Consider the following 17,731-nt stretch of genomic DNA (forward strand, 5'->3'; position numbering starts at 1 on the left):
AGGAATTGGAGTTGCTGGTTGATCATCCATTCGATACTACTTTGAAGTATAAAATTTCCGGTAACGCTAAAATACTGCTTCCTTTTAGAGTAAAGAAAGAGATGTATTCTTAGTAAAGGAACATCCTGATCCCGGGAGTAAGGACCCAGAAGAAGATTACCCCAAATTTGGACTTTTGGATCAGGTACTTTATATTCCCCTTTTGATTTGGAGACAGAATCAGGTTTTGTTTACATTTGTCTGTTTGCTGCAGGCCATTCCAGGCCTCTAACGTGGTGAGCCCCAAGTAAGCAGTTATTGTCATGTGTGGGGAGAAAAACCCCTACCTTAAACCAGGAGACTAGTGTTTTAGTTGTGGTTCTTCCCCTTAACATTACAGCCTTTTGCATATCATTTTTATCTTTTTTAATTTTAATTTCCTCACTTGTAACACAAATATGCTGGGCCAAGTTATTTCTAAATTTCTTTCCATCTCAAATTTTACTCTTCAAAATGTGTTATTAAGAGAAATTTGTGGTGAACAATTGAGGAGAAAGAAAATGTCCACTCTTTGTTCGATGGGTCACATTTGGCATCTCAGGAGGCCAAATCTTTCAGCTGTGCCTTGAAATGTTTGATCTGCCAGCATTGAAAGTTAAAGGTTTCACATAGAAATGTTACACTGTGAGGACCCATTGCCTTATGATGCACATAAGCCAAACGCTGACACCGGTTTTATAGCAGAAAGGGTTTTATCGCAGGGTGCGAAGCAAGGAGATGGGAGAAAATTTCTCAAATCGGCCTTCACAAAGGGTATGGGCTGGGTGCCTTTAACGGTAGGAGTCAGGATGTCACGGGGTGGTATGTAGGTTGAATGGAATATGCTGATTTGATATAGGGACAAAAGGAGGTCTCTTCCTTTCTGGGCGTGCACATTAAGGAATCAAGCCTCTTCATGGGACGTGTGCTTAAAAAATGACAGCATAAAGGATGATGACGTGGGGTGGGGGGATCTTGGGGCATGTCCTCACAGAGGTTACTTTTGTTCACTCCTGGTCCCTTCTTCGCAGTTGCTTGGCTACCCTTATCTGTGGTCAGGCAACTCTACAAAACAGGCTCATGTGAATCAGTCAGGTTAGCCACAGTTTTCTTAGGGTAGATGAATCAAGCATTTGTTAACTTAATGTGCTGGGGGCAGAAATTCAGATTTCTGTCTTTTCTTCTAGAATGAGAAGATCTGATTACAGTGGGCCTGAATTCCCACAGGGGGCCGAGAAAATAGCATTCATGCACTCCTGTTTGCCATCTCCCGCTCGAACGCCCCCCCCCCACCCCCCCCTCCCCCGGCCCGCCCCCTGCCAATTCACTGTTAACCACTTCGATCCTTATACTTGGCCTGCCTCACACATGTTACTTGTTGATCTCTGAAGCATCCAGGTTTGGACCCCTGTAAATTTCAGGCTTCTTAGGATTGTCAGTTTTGATTCACATTCTACTAGGATTTCCTGGTTTTTTGAGCATTGCCAGATAGGTTTGATTATATAGCCTCCCTTTATAATTGAATGTTTTTCCCTCTAGGATCTTAGTAACATTGGTCCTGCTTATGACAACCAAAAACAAAGCAGTGCTGTGTCTACAAGTGGGAATCTAAATGGTAAGTGTTTAAATGTCTCGATGAAATATTTGTAAGCTGTTGGATCCAAATATGCCTAGAATTGGGCATCCTTTGGGTTGACTCTTAACTGGATATTTAGAAAGATGCTTTACAGTCCAAACCTCAGTTTTGTGAAGCTGGCCAAAGATTTGACAGACGGTAGTGGAGAACTGTTTGTCCCTTTACACCACAGTTTGGTCTTAAGTGAAACAGATTTAGCATAAAACAAAGTACAGGTTTAAAGTCAGATTTACTGTGCTTATTATCTTAGACTCCCCATCTATATCCTTATCACTGACACCCAGCGTGGTTTTGGTTGTTCTCTCTTACTGCTAAATTCGGCTGTTATTTAACAGACTTCCTCTGCCCATCTTCTAATTGCTCTTGCCCTGAAACTTCAGCTTATTCCCATGACAGTGTTTCTATACTGATCACTAGCTGTAGATGTTTTTCTGTCAGTAATCCACCTAATGACAGGAATGGACTTCATTACTAATGGTAATCTAACAAAGGTTGGGGTAGCTGGGAGGCAACTAGCTATTCATCTAACACTTGGCAACATTAACTTGTCCTTTGGTGCAGTAGCATCTTAAATGTGTAATCACTTCCACTGTCACTAATATTCTGAGATGGGTTGGAAATAGCTAACTGTATTGTTTATCTTTTTACACCATTTTTTCCCTTTTTAATTGTTAAAATTTGACAAATACATGGTGCCACTTCTGTTCTTACAGGTGGAGTCTCTTTTGGAGGTGAATTCCTCCTCTGTCTTCTTTCATCCTCTCAGACTTAAGTATTATGTGGTTTGGAAAACGCTTTTTGCTGAGTTGTGGTAGAAGCTAAAACTAGATTAAAATTTTAAAGCATCGTGAAATGATGGCAATAGCACTTGATATGAAACCATAGTTCCAGTTGAATGTTAGTAATTAAAAGCTTGTACGTTGTCATATTCTGCCTAACATGGCCAGCAGTCACCTTAATATAGCACGTCTTGTTCAAGATGGTTCTAAAACTTCTCTTTCAAATTAATTAAAATACCAATAACAGTAAGAAATCCATAGTCTTTTAAGGTAACACAAATTCAAATTGATATTGCAACAGCGTATCTTTTTAAATTGCAACCTTTTTAAAAATGAAAAATAGGAATAATACATGGTGTGTTCATAAAAGGAAGTTCTGCATCAATCTGGTCCTGTATATGCAGAATATGACCTGCTCTCAATGTCTTGATCCTTTTTATTCCAGCAGAACTGCTGAGAATTTCCAAGCTTGCCCCAAATTAAGATACAGTACTCTATGCAGCTGTTACCATAAAGGTGTTTTCCTGCAGTTCAGGGACATTTTCTGACAGAAAAACAAATTGAGAGGAAAGACAGAACTGGACAAAAACTTCAAAGTACCTATTTCAGAAATCACTAGGTAGTATTCCTTGTGGCCTTAGTACGTTGCTAAATTATTTTTTGCATAAAATATGTAAATTTTTTATTGATATTCGCTCTTAATTCCACAAGCTGGGTTAGTCTGACCTGAATTTTATGCATTGGCACAATCTTAATAATTGTAAAAGTTGCCTACTAAATTTAAAGCCTTTCTACTTGGGTCATGAACAACCAGAGTGGATATCTAGCAGCACTGGAGAGAAACACCTTTTTAGTATTTTTGTTTCTGTTTTCTATGTTTTATGTACCTTTGTCTTGTTGGGTATTCAAGTTGAGTGCTTTAGCAGATACTGTGCCTTTATTATGTTTATGGAATATATCCTGCATAGATCAAGTGAGTGAACATCTACTTGTAGTGAGGATATTTGTTGTGGGTGTTTGTATCGATTTGGGTGGAAAAAAAATTTTATCCTTGCAGTTGTTTTTAGATGTGGGTGTTTGGAGTCTGAATGCGTGAAAATGCATTTGTGTCACATCCTCAGAAAGTGTGCCAGTAGTTGCAGTTCCTTAAGAAAGGTTGAATGTGTAACACAGGTGTCATTAGTGCTAGGTTCATTTGAGCTTACTGCCAGAACCCAGTGTTCTGAGCTGTGAGACCTTCAGCCGACTCTCTCAGAACCAGGGTGAAACCCCAATATGCTTTCAGGAAGGAAATCCTCCTGTGTGTGGTGTTACACAAATGCACGACAGGAGTGTTAGTCACCATGGAATTTCCACATCCACATGAAGCTTCTGTGACAGCTTATTGAATGTGATCTGCCTTCTCTTCAAAGGGGGAATTGCAGCAGGAAGCAGTGGAAAAGGAAGAGGAGCGAAGCGCAAGCAGCAAGATGGAGGGACCGCAGGGACCACCAAGAAGGCCCGGAGGTGGGCAGAAACACCCACTCGCACTCACCACTGTTAGGCCATCTTTGGTGCTGGCACAGCCCATCAGAGGGAACAGAGCTGCACTCTTCAGTAGCTCAGGTGTCTGAGATTAAAAAGCCTGTCCATTTTTCTCAAATCTTGAGCGCTTTGAGGGATAAAATAATGCCAGGCTGGGAACCGAAGTTTACACATTTGTTTTGTTAGGGGAGTGCTGGGGCAGCACCTGGGGCGCATTGCCTGGGGAGTAGAGTTCAATGCTGTTAAGACATCCTGAGAAAGGATTGAACTTTATCTCTTTTACTTCAGCTGTGTGCCTCTGCCCTCAAGCCTCTTCCCTTCTCTTTATTCAATAAATCCTGGTCTTTTCTTATTTAAGATTGTAAGTACTCCCAGTCTTATCTCTGAGTTTCTGTTCATTAGTTTTAGTAATTAACATAATAAAGGAAATCACCCTTGTTCCCCTTCTTCCTTACTTTCTCCTTAGGACATACTGCCTCCTTTTCGTAGCTATTCCTACAGGCTAGAGTAATTTGACCAAAACTACTTTGCTGAATTTAAAAGCGGATGCTTTTTGTTTCCCTGTTTTACCTGCAGAGGGCAGGATCCTCTGTTTGAGCAATGAAAAGCATGTGTGAAGTTGCATGTGTTCCTGCTGAAATCTAATAAATCAGATGCCCTTCTTAATTGAAGCCATTTGAGCTAAGGGGGTTTTAGTTTCTTGATATTATTTTTTTCCTTTCTGCAGTGACCCTTTGTTTTCTGCTCAGCGCCTTCCCCCTCATGGCTACCCCTTGGAACACCCGTTTAACAAAGACGGCTATCGGTATATTCTAGCTGAGCCTGATCCCCATGCCCCTGACCCTGAGAAACTTGAACTTGACTGCTGGGCAGGAAAACCTATTCCTGGAGACCTCTACAGAGCTTGCTTATATGAACGGGTTTTGTTAGCCCTGCATGATCGAGGTATGTAACATATTAATACTCAATGTCGGGGGGTGCCTGGGTGGCTCAGTCAGTTTAGTGTCTGACTCTCGTTTCAGGTCATGGTCTCACGGTTCATGAGATCAAGCCCCGAATCAAGCTCTGTGCTGATAGCATGGAGCCTGCTTGGGATTCTCTGTCTCTCACCCTCCCTGTCTCCATCTCTCCCTCTCTCTCAAAAAAACAGAAACAAACTTAAAAACACCTTTAAAATAATAATGTTCATGTTGGACCCAGATGTTACTTTGAATATTGTCCTCAGCTTTGTCCAGTTTAGAATTAGATATACATGTCGGTCTTTTATCACTCCCCTGCCGCCTAGTTCTAACTAGACTCAGCTGAACACACAAGAAATAATTTCCTTGTTCTCTTCCTTTAAGCTCTAGCCATTTGTATATATACATATATATATGGGTTTTTTAAACTTTTCTATTTTAAACTTCTTATTTTTTTAATTTTATTTTTTATTTTTTAAGTAATTCTGCACCCAACATGGGGCTCAAACTTTCAACCCCAAGATCAGGAGTTGCATGCTCTACTGACTGAGCCAGTCAGGTGCCCTTATTGAACTAATTTTAAACTTACAGTAAAGTTACAAAAATAATAGTTTTAATATATCCCTCCTCAAGCTTCTAATGGTACAATCTTATAGGATTGACAGTTGTCAAAACCAGGAAGTAAACATTAGTAAATGCTGTAATGAAACCAAAGACTTCATTTACATTTCACTAGTTTCCTCATTAATGCCTCTTTTCTAGGATCTCACAATTTGTAAGTCTCTGGCCACCTTTCCCAGGTCTGTTTTGGATTCTGTTTATATTTTGCTCACTAATTTTAGTACCTGTGTCTTTTCTGCAGTGATTATTGACATGGTGTTTGCCTGATGATTTTTTATTTCTTCTCCATTTATTATTTACTCGATTATTTATATCAGTGTGAACTCAGATATTTATTTTATTCTGTTGGGGTATACTTTATCTAATTGCTCAAATTATTCCCGCTTTGGCCATTGGGAGCTTCTTTAGGTTAGTTCCTGTGTGGTTTTTTTTTGATAAGCCTCATCTTTTTTTTTTTAAGTACTTCTTTACTTTCTGGCATCACAAAATGTTCCTGGCTTATCTTGTATTTTCCATGCCCCAGGCCAAGTATCTGCTATTTCTCTGAAGAGCCCTGGTTCCTTTGATTGGAAAATGATGTTTAGAAATAAAGACCTAAGTGTTAGGTATGCTCCCTGGGTGTCACTTCCAGACTCCCTCGACAGAAGTAGGAAAGTATATGTATACCAACTGACGCGTATACGTACAGGGCTAGACTGAGTTTGTACTGATAGCTTGGCTCCCAAATGCTTGCAGGGTTGTTCCAGACCTCCACCTTTCCTTATTTGTCACTTCTGTCTCCAACCGTGAGACACCTGACTCTATCTGCATTGTATTCCCTTGTTCACTTCTCATATGCACATAAAGCAGTCTCAGAATTGCTAACCTCTATGAGAAACCTTCACGAGCTTACAGTGTTTACGCACAGCTCTTTGTCTTTGGCCTCGCAGTATCCCTTCAAGTTACTGTTAGCTTAGATTCATTCTGTTCTTTCTCACCACCATCAGTGTGCTTGTGTTTCTCATTTATAACAGGCTCATTTGTTAGTGTTTGTATGCTGTTTTTAGGTTCTCCCATCTCTTTCGGGGGAGGGGGAAAGAGTGTGTGTGTGTGTGTGTGTCTGTGTGTCTGTGTGTGTCTGTGTCTATGTGTCTGTGTCAGGGGGTTATGTGAAGGGTGTGTGAAACATTAATGTGGTTCTAGGAGTAAAGTTGTATGGAAAGGTTAACGCAACCCCATCCCTGCAACCCCATTCTCCCTTTTTTCCCCTCACCTACCCTTTATAGGTAACCAGTCTCTTTAGTTTCTAGTTTATCTTTGCTGTGTTTCTTCTGCACAAATAAGGAGATATATGTGTATTTCCTTTTATCTCTTTTTTTCGTATGCGGAGGGCAGCATACCATAGATACTCTTTTGCGTTTTGCTTCATGTCATAACTCCACAGCACTTTGAAGAGATCACCCTAATTGTTTTCTATTTTTTTAGCTTCATGATTATTATGTGGATGTATCTGGTTTATTCAGCCATTCTGTGGGCACTTAGATTATTTCTAGTATTTTGCAATCACAAAAAGACAGTGAATAACCGCGAGCATGTGTGTTTTGTATTGTTGCTGGTGTGTTTTCAAGGTAGAATTCCAGAAGTAGAATTGCTGGAGCAAAAGGTAAGCAACTATATATGTAGTTTTGCTAGCCTTGCCAAATTCCCCTTCAGAAGGTTGTGTGATTTTGTATTCCCATCAGCAATGTAGCGTGTTTATTTCCGCATGGCCTCACAAACAGAATGTGTTGTCCTGTGTTTTAACTTTGGCCAGTCTCATAAGTGAGAAATGATATCCCAGTGCTGTTTTAATTTGTGTTTCCTTGAATTATCTGTCCCTTTATATACTAGGAATATTGGCTTTTTGTGGTACATATTGTGAACATTTTCTCCTAGTTTGTCAGTTGTCTTTTGATTTTATGACTTTTTTGTCATAAAACTCTTTAATGTTTAGTAGCTCTTTTAATGACATGATTTATTCAGAATAGCCTTCATTATCCTTTAGAATGTGAAAGTCAATTTAAATACACTCACTACTTAAAATAATAAACTCACTACTTTTAGACAAGCGTACCTTATGAATTTTGTCTTTGTTTTTCTAGAGTATTAATGCAAGTTCCAAATAGCGTATTATCCACCAATAAATACCTCAGTATTTAGGGGCACCTGAGTGACTCAGTTAGTTAAGCGTCCAACTTCAGCTCAGGTCATGATCTCACAGTTTGTGAGTCCGAGCCCTGTGTTGGGCTCTGTGCTGACAGCTCGGAGCCTGGAGCCTGCTTCGGATTCTGTGTCTCCCTCTCTGCCTCTCTACTGCTTGTGCTCTCGCTCTTTCTCTCTCTGCCTCTCTCTCAAAAATAAATATGAAAAAAAAAACTCTCAGTATTTGTGTCTAACAAGGATTCTTTAGAATGAAACCATTATACCATTATTATTCCTAAATAAGATGGATAATAATTCCTTCATGATCTAATACCCAGTCCACATTCACAGTTCCACGGTTGTTTAAAAAACACTTCTTTCAGTTGTTTCTTTGAATTGGATCCAAACAGGTCATATATTTATTGCATTTGGAAGCCCGTTATTGATTTCATGCTAAAAATGAACACTTGTATTGATACTGGTCATTTGGAAGTGAAGTGATGTAATTCCATGGTGTGATGTCCATTATATGTGGATTGTTTGACTTCTTGTAGTGATGAGCATACTTTGCTAGTAGGGCAAGTAGGGGAGGGCCAAATAAGTGACTTCAGGTTTTAAGAAGTGAGACTTGTCTTGTTTCACTATACTTCACACTTTAATTCTGGAGGAGGAGAGAAAAAGTAGGAATACTGGTCCTTAATAGTAAATTCATTTATTAGAATATATAGAAAAGCAATGCATGCTTGCCATTTATGCTACTCATGCTGAGCCTAATAAAAATTAATGATAAATCTGTATTGTATCTTTTAATGTTTTTATTTTGAAATAATTTCAGATGTGTAAAAAAGTTGTAAGAACAGGGGCGCCTGGGTGGCTCAATTGGTTAAGTGTCCAACTTAGGCTCAGGTCATGATATTGTGTTGTGGTTCATGAGTTCAAGCCCCACATCGGGCTTTGTGCTGACAGCTCAGAGCCTAGAGCCTGCCTGGGTTTCTGTGTCTGTCTGTCTGTCTCTCTCTCTCTCTCTCTCTCTCTCTCTTTCTCTCTTTCTCTCTCTTTTTCTCTCTTGCTTGCTCACGCTGTGTGTGTCTTGCTCTCTCAAAAATAAACAGACGTTAAAAAATTAAAAAAAAAAAAAGCTGTAAGAACAGTACCAATTTTTTTTTTTGAACCATTTGAGAGTAAGTTGCCATGATGCCCTCTGGTTTTTGAGAACTTGATTGTGTATTTCTTACAAGCAAGGACATTATCCTTCTGTTGTTATTTAGTGCTGCTTGACAAATTAACATAAAACTTAGCAGTCTAAGACTACAAATGTTCATTATTTTCTATGGTTTTTGATGGTTTTTGAGGGTTGGCAATCTGAGAGCAGCTTGACTGTGTGGTCTGGCTCAGGAGAATTCACGTGGCTGAGATCAGGCTCTTAGATGAGCCTGGCGTCTCTGAGGACTTAGAGACTGGTGGATTTATTTCCAAGATGGCTCACTCATGCTGCTTTGACAGGATGCCCTTAGATCCTCACCATGTGGGCCTCTCCATAGACCACTTATTTGTCCTCACCCTGGAAGCAGAGTTCTGGTGCAAGTGATCCAAGATCGCAATAGAGTTTGAGTATCTTCTATGACCTATCTTTGAAGTTGGTCGCTTCAATTTTGTTTTATTTGTTAGAAATGAGTCACTAAGTTCAGCCCACACTCAGGTGGAGGGAAATTAGGCTCCACCTCTGCAAAGGAAGAGTATCAAAGAGTTAGTGGGTATTTTTTAAACTTTCATATTCTTACAGAACCAGTATATAGCCATCAAAGATGGGAAATTAACACTAATTAACTACTCTCTGATGGTCCTCAGATCATATTCAGGTTTCTCCAGTTGATCCAATGTCATTATAACAGAGGATCCAGTTGAGAAGTGTATGCTACATTTAGTTGTCCTGTCTCAAGTCTTCTTTAATCTGGAATAGTTTTTCTGTCTTTCCTAGACTTTGATGACCTTGAAGCTTTTTTTTTCTTAAAGTTTATTTATTTATTTTGAGAAAGAGAGTGTGAGCAGGCAAGTAGTAGAGAGGAAGAGAGAGAATCCCAAGCAGGTTCCGCTCTGTCAGCACAGAGCTTGACACGGGGCTCAAACTCACGAACTGTAAGATCATGACCTGAGCCAAAATCAAGAGTCGGATGCTTAATTAACTGAGCCACGCAGGCACCCCAGCCTTGAAGCTTTTGGAAATTAGAGGCCACTTGTTTTATAGAATATCCCTCAGTTTGAGTTTGTGTGGTTGAATACTTGGGATTCGATTCAGTTCTGCATCTTTGACAGAAATATCATTAAAATGCTGTGTTCTTCATATTGCATCCTGTCAGGTGGTTCTTGATTTTAATTTGTCCCATTACTGATCATGTCCACTTTGATCGTTTTGCTAAGGTGGTATCTGCTGGCTTTAGCCACTGTAACGTTAACTTATTTCCCCTATGTAATTAATAAGTGTTTTATGAGGAGGTAAGTCCTTTACTGTTTTATTCTGTCCTGAACACTTGCCTTGCTCAGCCCCCACCTAGTGATTTCAAGGGCTGAATTTCTCAGGAAGGAGTAAAGGATGAAGAATTTGTATTTGAGAAGGTAGAATTTCCCAAATACCTAAGAAAGTTCTGCTAAACAACATGCATTTAATTTAAATAGGTTACCATTGTATCTGGCTGGTACACAAGCTGTGGTGGCATAACCAAAAGAGTGCAGATCCAGGGCTTTTCAATCTCTGCCACTGTCAGCCAGGCCACACCGGCCTGCGGTGTGATCTTGAACAGCCACATGCTCTGCTTCCACATCTGCATAGTAGGTATGGTGGTTGCAAGGGTCAGAGAGTCTGCCTACCTGCCTGTCTACCTACAAAAGTACTGTGTAAGTCGTAAAGGCCTTTGTAAAAGCTAGAGCTAAGTTTTGTGCTTCCTCCAGTAGAATTCAGACAACTTCTAGTGTTAAACACTGTTTCAAATACTTTTTCCTCAATTAAGTCTTAATTGGATTTGTGATGTTTCTACATTGATAAAATCAACCTACACCACCTGGAAATGTTCTCCTATCTTTTGTCATTTTTTTCTTCACTTCCAAGTCATTATGTCCCCTCCGATTGGTTTAGATTGTCCCCTTATCTTACATAACGGCCTCATAGAAAGATGAATACGATGAACCTTCATATACTTTTCTCCCAGATTTAATAACAATTACCAAGTTTTTGTTCTATTTTATCTGTTTATTTCTGCATCTCTCTTTTTTTTCTGAATTTGTAAGAAGTAAATCTCACCCTTCATACTCTAAAAATATGGATATTTTGTTTTATAACCACAATGCTATTATCACACTTAACAAAATAGATCATTTCTTGCTATCATCTGAATTCAGTCCATAATCAGATTTCCTTGAAATATCTTTTTATCTCCTCACAAAATACTCATTATTTACAAAGGGAAAATAGTAACTTTATAGTGGAGGAACCTGTAAGGTACCACGTTAATCAAGTGATCAAAGTTTAATACAGTATCAGCATTTTGACATCATGTGCTTCCTGATATGATGCACTGAGAGGCACAGCATTATTTCGGTGATATTCCTTACAAAAAGCTTAACCTGGGCTTAAACAGGAGGAAACATCAGACAAACCTAATTGAGGGACATTCTACAAACGAAGTGACCAGCACTCTTTAAAATGTCATGGTCATGAAGGACTTGAACTGTCCCAGATTGGAAGAAACTAAGGACACATGACAACTAAATGAAATGTGGATGTTGGATTAATCCTGAAACAGAAAAAGGATATTATTTGGATAATCGGCTTAATTTGAAGACGATGTATAGATTAGTTAATAGCATTGTATCATTGTCAATTTTCTGGTTTTGATAATTGTGTTATGACTGTAGATGGTGTTAACATTTGGGGAAGCTGAGTGAAGGGCATATGGGGAATGTGTACTGTTTTTGGAAGTCTAACATTGTTTCAAAATAAAATACCAAGTCTTTTATTAATTTTTTTATTTTATTTTTAAAGTTTATTTATTTTGAGAGACAGAGAGCAGAGGAGGGACAAAGTTTATTTATTTTGAGAGACAGAGAGCAGAGAGACAGATAGCACCAGGCAGGCTCCGTGCTATCAGTGCAGAGCCTGACATGGGGCTTGAACCCACGAACTGCGAGATCACGACCTGAGCTGAGACCAAGAGTCGGACGCTTGACCAACTGAGCCACCCAGGTACCCCTAAAATATCAAGTCTTTTAAAGGATGATTTACACAGGGTCACCTGGGTGACTCAGTAGGTAGAACATGTGACTTGGTTCCAGGGTCATGAGTTCAATCCCATGCTGGGCCTAAAACTTACTTTAAAAAAAAAAAAAAAAAAAAAAGGGCGGAAGGGGGCGCCTGAATGGCTCAGTCATTTAAGTGTCTGACTTCTGCTCAGATCATGATCTAACAGTTCATGGTTCGAGCCCCACTTTGGGCTCTGTGCTGACAGGTCAGAGCGTAGAGCCTGCTTCAGATTGTATGTCTCCCTCTCTCTCTGCCCCTCCCCTGCTCCGGCTCTGTCTCTCTCTGTCTCTCAAAAATTAATACATATTATTTTTAAAAAGGGGTGTGGTTTATACAAATCAGGATCCAAGCACATTACAGTTGGTTTGTTATATTTTAAGGAATAGACAGCATAATTAACTCTTAACCTGTTATCTCAAATATCACGTTTAATAGAAACTAGGTTATCTGACCACTTAACTTCCGTTTTCTTCCTCTCTCCTTCGGCCGTATCTTAATGTTGAGATTTTGAACCTCCTGAACTTGAGAGCCCTGATCTGGTATTTCTGATTTTTTACTTTGTTTCACTGGAGTGTAGGAGACTCCGGTTTTTGTGGCAATCGTCTCTAAGTGCCTCCAGTAAGATGCAGGCCTTTGTTTCCATCTCCACACTGCAGCGCCCCAGTTAAAGATCTCTGATGACCGGCTGACTGTGGTTGGAGAGAAGGGCTACTCCATGGTCCGGGCTTCTCATGGGGTACGGAAGGGTGCCTGGTACTTTGAAATTACAGTGGATGAGATGCCGCCTGACACTGCTGCCAGACTGGGTTGGTCCCAGCCCTTAGGTGAGTGGGAGCGATCATGAGGACATCACAGCAGGCGGAAAGGTATAGACCATGTGGTTGTGCTTTATGGCTTTTTGGCTTATTGGATTATGGGCATAAAATTCACTTCCTAAAGGATAAGGTGGTTTGCATTTCCTAGAAATATTTTTATAACTCTTTACTTGTGAGAAATAGTTTGTCAGGAATTTTGCAAAACCGACCAAAAGATACAGTGAAAAGGAGTAGAAATTTTTCTTTTAGCAAACCAGAGTCAATTTGCAATCTTGTGACTTCCTGTACATCTCTTTATTGGGACAGGTAACCTCCAAGCTCCCTTAGGTTATGATAAATTTAGCTATTCGTGGAGGAGCAAAAAGGGAACCAAATTCCACCAGTCAATTGGCAAACACTACTCTTCTGGCTATGGACAGGGAGACGTCCTGGGATTCTATATCAATCTTCCTGAAGATACAGAGACAGCCAAGTCACTGCCCGATACTTATAAAGATAAGGTGAGTTTGTATCCCTGAGAGATTCCTGGGTTTGAAGACCTGTGGCAACCAACATATTCCTGCACCTGTGGCCTGAGTGTTCTCTTGTAATGCTGACCTAGCATTCACACTTTCTTCCAAGATTTCATTTTGAAAGTTTTTAGATGTAACAAAGTTGAAAGAATTTTAAAGTCTGTGTCCAAATACCAATCACCTAGATTCTACCTTAACCTGTTATCTGTTCATTCTTCCATCCATCCATCCATCCATCCATCCATCCATCTTGTTTTAATGCACTTCAGAAAATATTACAGCCATCAACATACCTCACCAGCGGGGGGGAGGGGGGAGGGGGCGCCTGGGTGCCTCAGTCAGTTAAACATCCAGTTCTTGATTTCAGCTCAGGTCATGATCTCACAGTTTGTGGGCTCTATGCTGAGTGTGGAGCCTGCTTGGGATTCTCTCTCTCTGCCCCTCCCCCACTCACACATGCTTGTGTGTGTGCGTGCATGCTCTCTCTCAAAATAAATGAACTTTAAAAATATGTATACATCACCTGCGCCCAAGTACAAGATACATATCATTAGCTAGAGTTCAACCTTTATTTATTTATTTATTTTGATACAAAATTTACATAAAATGAAATGTATAAGTTTTAAATGTATATTCACTGAGTTTTGAGTTTGGCCCAAACCCCTAAGGAGACACTAGAATCTTATCACCCCAAGAAGTTCCCTCATGCTCTTTCCCAGTCAGTCCCAACTGCCATCCCTACAGAGCCAACCATTCTTGAAATGTTTTTCCCTATCATAATTCTATTCCATTAGTTTTGTTTGTTCTTAAACTTATTTTATAAATGGAACCATGCAGTACATAATCTTTAGGGTTTTGGGATTTTTTGTGATTGTTGTTTTAAATGTTTATTTTGTGAGAGAGAGCATGTGAGGAAGGGGCATTATCTATTTTCCCATTTTTTCTAGGTTTATTGATTATAGTTGACATATAATTATCCATTTTCCTATTTTTAGAAAATTTTTAAATTCCATTATAATTAGCATACAGTGTTACATTTGTTTTAAGTGTGTAATATAGTAATTAAAAAATTCCATACAGGGGAGCCTGGGTGGCTCAGTCAGTTAAGTGTCCGACTTCAGCTCAGGTCATGATCTCGTGGCTCATGGGTTTGAGCCCCACGTCAGGCTCTGCACTGACCCTGCGGAGCCTACCTGGGATTCTCTCTTTCTCCCTCTCTCTCTGCCCCTCCCTAGTTTGCCCACACTTTTTCTGTCTCAAAATAAATAAATAAACTTAAAAAAAAAAAAAAAGAAAGAAAAATTCAATATATTATTTAGTGCTCATCATGATAAGTATACTCTTAATCCCCTTCACATGTTCCTTTTTTTTGTTTTTTTATTTTTTGTTTTCCCCCTTCACATATTTCACACATTCCTCCCCCACCCCCACCTCTGGTAACCACCAGTTCTCTAGAGTTAAGAGTCTTTTTTTGTGTTTGTCTCTTTTCTTCTTTGTTCATTTGTTTTGTGTCTTAGATTCCACATATGAGTGAAATCATACGGTATTTGTCTTTCTCTGACTGATTACTTTCACTTAGCATTATACCCTCTAGATCCATCCATGTTGTTGCAAATGGCAGGATTTTATTTTTTATGACTAATATCCCATTGTATGTATATACCATATCTCCTTTATCCATTCATCTATAGATGGATACTTGGGTTACTTCCATAATTTGGCTATTGTAAATAATGCTTCACTAAATATAAGTGTTCATGTATCTTTTGAAAATATCCAGTAATGGGATTACTGGATTGTATGGTTCCATTTTCCTATTGATGGACACTTGGACTGTTTCAAGTTTGGGGCTATTATGAACTAAGTTGCGATGTACATTCTTGTACAAATGTCTTTGTAAACATGTTTTCATTTCTTTGGGTCAAAGGGTAGTTATAGATTTAGTTTTAGAAGAAATTGACAGACTTTCCATTCCCACCTGTGATGTAAGGTCATTTTAGTTGCTTCACATCCTTGTCACCATTTGTTGTTTGCCAACTTAATTGTAGCCATTTTGATGGGTGCCTAGTATAGTGTCCCATTATGGTTTAAATTAGCATTTCTTTGATGACTAATGCTGGTGAGCAGGTTGTCATGTGCTACTAGCCATTCATCTATTTTCTTTTGTAAAGTTTCTTTTCAAATATTTTGCCTTTTTAAAAAGAATCAGGTTGTTTATCTTTTTTTATAGAGTTGTGGAGTTTTTTTAAATATATTCTGGATTACGGTCCTTGGTTAAAAATTATTTTTGGGGGCTCCTGGGTGGCTCAGTCAGTTGAGCATCCAACGTCAGCTCAGGTCATGATCTCACGGTTCCTGAGTTTGAGCCCCATATCCAGCTCGCTGCTGTCAGCACAGAGCCCACTTCAGATCAATCCTCTGTCCCCTTTTCCCTCTGCCCCTCCCCTGCTCACTCTCTCTCAAGAACGAATACACATTACAAAAAATGACTTTTTAAAAAATTTTTTTCTCCTAGTCTGTGACTTGTTTATTCATTTTCTTAATGGTGTCTTCTGATGAACTGACATTTTTAATTTTTATGAAATCTGTCAAATTTTTTTTATAGTTCTATTGCTTTCTATAAGTTAACAATTCTTTGCCTACTCCCCACTCATGAAGATAGTCCATGTTTTCCCTTGAAAACATGGTTTTAGCTTTTACATTTAGATCTTTGATTCACCACGAATTACTTTTTGTATATGGTGTAAAGTAGAGATGAAGCTTAATTTTTTTCCACATGGATGGGTGTGGTTTTTTTTAAATTTTTTTTAAATTTTCTTATTTATTTTTGAGAGAGAGCAAACAGAGGAGGGACAGAGAGAGAGACACAAACTGAAGCAGGCTCCAGGCTCTGAGCTGTCCACACAGAGGCTGATGTGGGGCTCAAACCCACATCATGAGTTCATGAGAACCATGAGATCATGACCTGAGCCGAAGTTGGACGCCCAACCGACTGAGCCACCCAGGTGCCTCATATGGGCATCAGTTTTTGAAAATTTTTTCTCTCAATTCTTTGGTGCCCTTTGTGAAAATCAGATGACTTTTTGGGGTCTTGCTTTGCCCTTTTTTTTTTTTTAATTTTTTAATGTTTGTTTATTTTTGAGACAGAGACAGAGATCAGAGTGTGAGTGGGGGGTGGGGGGGGCAGAGAGAGAGGGAGGGCAGAATCTGAAGCAGGCTCCAGGCTCTGAGCTGTCAGCACAGAGCCTGATGTGGGGCTCAAACCCATGAACTGTGAGATCATCACTTGAGCCAAAGTCAGTCACTTAACCAACTGAGCCACCCAGGTGCCCTGAATCAGATGGTTTTATAAGTAGAATGCAGACGTTTAGCTTTTGGGCTTTCTAGTCCATTGATCTATTTGTTGATCTTTATGCCAGTACCACACTGTCTTAATTATTGTAGTTTTAGAGTCAGTCTTTAAATTGGGTAGTATCAGTCCTTTTTGCTTCTTTGTGTTTTTGTCTGATGTGGGGTTTTTTGTTTGATTTTAATTTTGAAGATAATAATATATGCCTAGACATTCTGGAAGGATACAAGGCCACTGGAGCAGAGATCCCTTTTGGCAAAGAGAAACTAAGTGTTGAGGGACATGGGGAGAGGTAGAGAAATTTCATGTTCTTGTATATCTCTTGAATTTTTTTTTTACTATGCTTAATATATGTATGTGCTAGAGATTAAAATTTTTAAAAGTTAATGTCATATATTTCCCTGGGAGTGAATAGTTAGGCTCTTGGGAACCAGCAAGGAGGGGGTGACCCAGAGGCCCACCTATAGGAGAAGCAGGTAGGGAACTAGGAGGGAAGGAATTGGCCCTAAAAAAAATGTTTTTATAGAATAGGAGATTTTAGGCCCAGTAAGGTTGTCATTTCTTTCACTGAGATTACCGAGGGGGAAAAAAAACTGAATTATTTTTAACTTAATGGGTATTTTTGTTGTGATGAAAGTATATACATATGTGTATGTATTTCCTCACAAATCTTAGAAAATGTCTTTTTTTGAAAATGTTTAGCAAGTATGTGCCATCTGGTATTTTTTAAGAAGCACATAGTTGTTTAAAATCTAGCAAAGCTAACCCTGCACAGATTTTTAATTTCTGTTGCAAAACACAAGGACTCAGTGCTACTTGTCTGAAATTGCCTTTTTTTTTTTTTTTTTTTTTTTTAAATTTCATGATGATGTAGCTGATGCTTCAATGTTCCCTTTTTTTCCCTTTCCTTCTTTCTTGGTTTTCAAGGCTTTGATAAAGTTCAAGAGTTATTTGTATTTTGAGGAAAAAGACTTTGTGGATAAAGCAGAGAAGAGCCTAAAGCAGACCCCCCATAGTGAGGTGAGTCGGTGAGTCATGATCATAAAAATGTCAGAACTAGAAAA

At 39.2% G+C, this 17,731-nt stretch overlaps 1 protein-coding gene across 4 annotated transcripts in view; it reads left to right on the forward strand.

The window, feature by feature from the left end:
• ASH2L (ASH2 like, histone lysine methyltransferase complex subunit) overlaps window positions 1–17,731 on the forward strand; it is a 31,352-nt gene that overhangs the window by 10,629 nt on the left and 2,992 nt on the right. For 3 of the 4 annotated variants that reach the window (XM_060653575.3, XM_060653573.3, XM_060653576.3), the window contains exons 7-14: window positions 89–184; window positions 1,558–1,633; window positions 2,368–2,385; window positions 3,846–3,939; window positions 4,685–4,902; window positions 12,648–12,815; window positions 13,113–13,306; window positions 17,595–17,687. In XM_060653575.3, the coding sequence (XP_060509558.1) occupies window positions 89–184; window positions 1,558–1,633; window positions 2,368–2,385; window positions 3,846–3,939; window positions 4,685–4,902; window positions 12,648–12,815; window positions 13,113–13,306; window positions 17,595–17,687 (957 nt within the window). The remainder of the gene's footprint in view (window positions 1–88; window positions 185–1,557; window positions 1,634–2,367; window positions 2,386–3,845; window positions 3,940–4,684; window positions 4,903–12,647; window positions 12,816–13,112; window positions 13,307–17,594; window positions 17,688–17,731) is intronic. The other variant, XM_060653574.3, reaches the window with a different exon arrangement.

Source organism: Panthera onca, chromosome B1 (assembly GCF_046562875.1).
Source record: "Panthera onca isolate mPanOnc1 chromosome B1, mPanOnc1 haplotype 2, whole genome shotgun sequence".
NCBI lineage: Eukaryota > Metazoa > Chordata > Mammalia > Carnivora > Felidae > Panthera > Panthera onca.